The sequence below is a fragment of the Monopterus albus genome, unplaced genomic scaffold (assembly GCF_001952655.1).
Source record: "Monopterus albus unplaced genomic scaffold, M_albus_1.0 scaffold9.1, whole genome shotgun sequence".
NCBI lineage: Eukaryota > Metazoa > Chordata > Actinopteri > Synbranchiformes > Synbranchidae > Monopterus > Monopterus albus.
Window position 1 is genome coordinate 3,007,274 of NW_018127889.1, and position 5,733 is coordinate 3,013,006.

Below are 5,733 nucleotides of genomic sequence, written 5' to 3' on the forward strand. Positions count from 1 at the left end.
AGGGAAAAGATAAGGGAAATTAGTCAAATACAAAAAGAATGAGAAAAAAGAAAGGACTGAAATTATTCAGCCACAGTTGAAAAGTGCAGGAAGAAAGACAAGGAAAAACAGCCATAAGCAAAGGTTTTATCCGATCACTGTGTGGTATGTTATATATTTGACATTTTAACATTTATTTATATGAATTGTTGCCATGGCTACCTGTGATGCCGGACATCTTTGATTCCATTCTTGGTGTTTCCTAACCTCTGACCCGGCCGAGGTCTGCAAACAAAAACACACGACATCATTCAGACAGAGAGCGTTTGCATACGGTATCATTTTTACAGGACCTCTCTTTTCCAGATATTTTTGTATTCATAAACCATAACAATATTCCATACATAATTCATGCAACACACTGGAATAACTGCATGAAAAGCCCAAGCCTCTATGTAGATTTCACATACATATTACACAGTCCTGTTTTGTTTTATGAGATTATTCAGCCAAGACTCTGAGTTTATGCTGAATGTGCGCTACAGCATGACCATTGTATAAAACCGTAATCAGTTGGTTGTATTCTTCTCACCTGCACAGCTTACTGATGATGGACTTGGCTGCCTCACTCAAATAAGGTGGATATTTTGGCACCCCATCCAAAATTTTGGAATAAATCTTCTGAGGCTCTGAGCTTGAAAAGGGAGGGCTGAGAAAAAGAAAAGAGAAAATTAATTTATTGTTATATAATCTTTTGTTATTTATCCCCTACAAAATTAAAAGGAAATCCAAAGTCTAATAGGTAACCTGAACCATGTGATTGGAGACAGTGAATTATGAAGGTTATAAATGATAAAAATGTTTTTCACTGCTATACATCAGCCTTACTGCTCCCTGCTGCCACCTACCGGTTGACATTGTAGCTCTGCTCATTTAGCATTTATTCTCACTGCCATATTTATATGACTCCACGTTTACAAGGTTTTTTTCTCTCTTTTTTTTTTTTGGCTTAATAAATAACAATAGTATGGTTCGTTCAGTATAACGTATTAGTGTTACCTTCCCACCAGTAGCTCAAAGATCAGGACGCCAAGGGACCAAAAGTCAACTGCATAGTCGTGTCCTTGATTCTTAATGATCTCTGGGGCTATGTACTCAGGAGTACCGACAAATGAGTAGGTCTTTTCCCCACGCACCAACTCCTTGGCAAATCCAAAATCCACCTGCACACACACACACACACACAAAACATAAGCAGCTCATACACTACCTCTGAGAATGCAAACTCTGCTCACATTTTCACATTCAGCTGCATTTCTGCAATATACAATTGGTACTTAGAGCTTTAAAGAGTGTAGAAATAAACAAACACACAGTTCTGCACAGATAAGGACTCACCAGTTTGACGTAGCCCTTTACATCCATCAACAGGTTCTCGGGCTTCAGGTCTCTGTACATGATGCTATTCTTGTGGAGGTAGGCGAAGGCCTCCACCACACAGGCAGTGCAGAACACAGCAATGGGCTCCTCAAAACGGCCCCTGGCAGTCACAGAGACACTGAGGTTGAACTATAGTTTTCAGCACCTAACTTGCTCTGCTCATTTTAATTTGCTTCCATATGATTATTACATTCTACCACCATCTATTGCTGTTCATCTCATCTGCCATGGTAACATCCCTTGGGAAATGAAGTTCACCTTATTGCCATGGCTACAGATTGTTGTGGGTAACTACATATTTCTCTGTAACAGCTACTGTTGAGTGTATTTCATCAATAATTTAAATTTCTTACCAATCAATAACACTGTCTCAGATTTACAACCGTGACCATTTAAAACTGCCTTTTTGTCTGTTTTCTCACACTTCTTTGAGTTTGGTCCAGATCTCCCCACCACTACAGAACTCCATCACCATGTAGATGTATCTTGTGTCTTTAAAAGTAGCATGAAGTCTAGAAAGAGACAGGGTGGAAATCATTGTCAAGTTGTCTGTTATTTAATCAGATTTTTATAACAAAATAATTAAAGTTAGTATGACTGGGATCATAGATACCTGATGATGAAGTCACACTGGATGACTTTAAGGATCTTCTTCTCAAACAGTATATGCTCCTCCTGTCTTTTGGCAACAATGAGCTTCTTGCTCACTCTCTTCATGGCGTAATATTTCCCATGGGTCAGTGTGGTCATCTTAAAAAATAAGATATATAACAAAATAAAGCAATACAGTATTACAGTATTATCTTTTAATATCTGGAACACTATTTTAGGTACAGTTTATCAGTCTTGTATTGAAGGTGTTTTAATTTGTCTGTGAAGTTCAAGAGTGGGGGCTTGCAGTTTTTTTCAAGTGAGTGGCAGGGTCCAAAGAAAATGAAAATGGAAGGGCCAGGCTTCAGTGAAGTATTAGACTTCCTCCCCACCCCGGTAATTGGTGTACAGTCCCTTAGTTTCAGCTAGCTCCTGTCTTACCTCTTGAATTTCTTATATTGTGCTTCAGTCTAATATATTTTTGCCAGAAAAGCAGCTCCAGTACGGTTTTGGATAAGAGAACTAATGAATAACATTCCAGTCAATACTGAAATAGAAATAGACAAACAGAGAAATACACTCACCAGTTCAACACGGCCAAACCCTCCAACTCCTAGCGTGACAGGATCTCCATGAAAGCGACCCTCCTGGTAGAGCACAGGAACCAGATCCTGAAACCTCAGACTGGAGCTGGGACTGAGAATGAGAGAATGTTTAATGAATGTTGAGCTATTGCACTTCAAGGAACTGATTTGTGTGATTCACATGATTGTGTTGTATCTTGTCTCCTGCATCCTTAAAAGTCTTCTCATCTGCCACAGCCAATCACCTCTGCTTTTCCAGAGCTTGTGCCTCCTGCACCACTTTGGAACTGGGAGTAGAAAACAAATAACAGTCAGGATCTGAGGAGGAAACTGATTGGAACAGTCTGTTTCTATATACACATCACACTATTCTGACAAGATGGAGAGGAAGGGTAGAAGCAATCACTTGAAAAGTGTTTTACAGTACATACTCATCAAAAAGCTCCAGTTGTTCTATGGGAATTGTTTCTTCAAAAACCCTGAAGAAGAGGCATTGTTAGTCAACCAGCGCGATGGTCAGTAGACAACAGAAAGCAAACACGGTAACAAATACTCTGGATGAACAACAGTTGTCACAGCACAGCCTGAGCAAACATGTCATTTACACTCAAAATGTAATGTAGAGTCAGACTCACTCCTTGTCAATAGAGAAGCAGGTAACAGGGCCATCAGCTGTGCAGGTGGCAGTTCTCAAGACCTCGCTGCAAAAAGATAAATATGGCACATCTTTTATTCTACTGTAGAGCACATACATACAGTACATTACCATATTTGCATGTTGTTTTTTTTTCCAAAATGGTTGATTTGCAGCACTTACACTAGTAATTTAGCTGAACTTTCAGGGCTCTGCAATATTTACATGAGTGATTTAAACTTCTAAAGTAACAGCAAATGCTCACGATTAGAAAATAATTGGCAGCTTTTCCAACCAAAATGTCAAAAATGATAGCACACAAAGATGTACACAGAGTAGTGGATGTTGCACAAAGCTCTCACAAATGTCCTTAGGCATATGTTGTGTTGCCATGGTTACCGTATAAGGGCCTGTTCCCCGAAATGCTCCCCTTTTACCATCCTGCGAATCTGCTTCTGATGCCCATTGACATTCTTAGTGACCAGGACCTGAGGAGGAAACACACACGAGAGGTAAGAAGAGAGAAGTACATATACTGTATATAAGCGTACAGCTGGTACAGCATCACATTTAAATATGAGTTTGTGCACACAGTGTAACACTGTATTACCTCTCCTTTGAGGATGATGTAGAACGTGTTTCCTTCAGTTCCTTCTTGAACGATAACATCTTTGTCCTGGTACTTCACCTGAAAAAGACGAGACAAATGACACAATAATAATGCATAATTACACAAAGTTGTCATATGTGTGCCTGGAAAATACAGTGAGTTTCCAAACAAGCCTTAGGATTGGACAGCTACATCAGGTTCTAGTCTGTTTTATGGGTTTTATTGCTTCTAACCAAAGAATAAAACAACAACCCAAGCTGTAATTTAGATGTGTTTTTACAAGCATTTAGTTTTTGCTAACATTAGTTCAGTGTGACATCTAAATACACACCTCCTCCATGGAGTCAATAATCTTGGACAACTGGACATCATTCAGGTCCTTCAGAGTACGAGACCTGTGCAGCAGCAGAGTTCAACATAATAAGGGGTTATATGCTCTATTCATGCAAAAAAAAAAAAATGCCAGTACAGTTACAGCAGTTTGACAAAAGGAAATAAGACACAAGGAAAACATTAAATCAAGGAAACCAAGGAATAAGAATAAATCCATATTAGGGGGACAATCCCATTAAACCTTTGCAAATCATGCTAATATTATTATATATTATTTAAGATGAAGAGCTCCTGTTCTTTACTGTAGCTCAGTCTGTAAACTCACGTCTTCAGGAAGCCCATGAGCTGCTCTCGTTTCTTTTTAGACTTGTTGGTTATGATGGTTCTATAGGTCTGTCGCTCCATGCACCACAGACGTACCTCTGTCTTTGCTGCAACACGAGTACAAGAGATGAAGAGCTGAAGTTTTAGCAGTTAACTCCAGTTTATAATCATTAGCAAAGAGTCCGGACTGAAATGATTCACAGAAACAAGCAACTTGCTTGTGAGCAGCTTTACTTATGAAGTAGCTCATTGCTTTCACAAATAAAATACTCACCTACAGTTACTCATATTTTAGCTTAAAGTACTCAGTGAGTGCTGTTACTTTTGCTAGAACACACAATGAGACAAACTAGGGGCCCCAAATAGCATTTGTACTTAGGGGCCCCAAAAAGATATGGCCACTCCTGTTTGTGTGTAAGTGGTTAAATTATAGTGTGACCCTGCTTATAGGTCCTGTAATCACCACTGCACTACACACAAATTATATGCCATAATATGCATCACATAAATCACACTGTACATGCTGTCAGGACCTATAGAGGTACAGTAAGCTGTGGTAAACAAAAGGGAAACCGTGCCAACATTGGATCTGCATTACAGGGGCTTCACCTCTGACTGTTGCTGTCCGTTTGCAGTTGTACAGGATGGCCAACTCCCCAAACACATCGCCACTGGCGAGAGTTCTCAGCTCGCGGCCTGCCTGGGTGACAAGGAGCTCACCAGCTAAAAGTTGGAAAGAAACAAGATTGCTGCGCATAGAAGTGTGTACAGTTTTTTAACTATTATTTACTATATAAGGGAGAGGTTTAGAATTCAGAACAGAATTTAAAACATCAGTTTTTACATCAAGTGTGTCCCCACCTGCAACTATGTACATGCTGTCTCCTTCAGTGCCCTCTTTAATGACTTCATCTCCTGGTTTTAAGTTTGATGCCACTAAGAGATCCACCATCATGGCTATTTGCTCATCATCAAGACGGCTCAGGAAGTCATTCTTTTGGATGGCTTTGATGATCAAACCCGTCTCGCTGATGATGGAAGGTCAGAGGAGTCATCATGAATGTTCAGTGAAATTCTGGGGAGCTCCCATGCAACAGGTAAACAGATTATACAGATGTTTGACATATGGTGCTGGAGAGGCAGTTAGATTGGCTTTGCTATAATGACATAGCCAAAAATAAACAAACAAACTGGAATAGTCTCTTGTCAGCAGTACTGTTACCAACCTGACACTTTTC

The 5,733-nt window shown here is 39.7% G+C and overlaps 1 protein-coding gene across 1 annotated transcript; it reads right to left on the minus strand.

Annotated features, from left to right (window-relative positions):
• Positions 1-197: 197 nt before the first annotated feature.
• prkg3 (protein kinase cGMP-dependent 3) lies at positions 198-5,733 on the minus strand. Its single transcript, XM_020587937.1, has 17 exons — positions 5,722-5,733; positions 5,357-5,523; positions 5,105-5,218; positions 4,497-4,602; positions 4,170-4,233; positions 3,839-3,916; positions 3,628-3,716; positions 3,230-3,295; positions 3,026-3,073; positions 2,840-2,881; positions 2,595-2,706; positions 2,033-2,169; positions 1,842-1,931; positions 1,378-1,519; positions 1,039-1,202; positions 572-688; positions 198-264 (listed from the first exon to the last, which is right to left on the minus strand). The coding sequence occupies exons 2-17, from the start codon at positions 5,448-5,450 to the stop codon at positions 198-200; spliced, it is 1,530 nt and encodes a 509-aa protein (XP_020443593.1). The 5' UTR covers positions 5,451-5,523; positions 5,722-5,733.

Coding starts and splice junctions, on each gene's coding strand:
- prkg3 (XM_020587937.1), bottom strand. CDS start 5,450: ATGATGGTGGATCTCTTAGTGGCATCAAACTTAAAACCAGGAGATGAA. Junction 2,882..3,025: donor CAACTGGAGCTTTTTGATGA/GTATGTACTGTA, acceptor TTCTACTCCCAG/TTCCAAAGTGGTGCAGGAGG. Junction 2,170..2,594: donor GGTTTGGCCGTGTTGAACTG/GTGAGTGTATTT, acceptor TTATTTTTTAAG/ATGACCACACTGACCCATGG.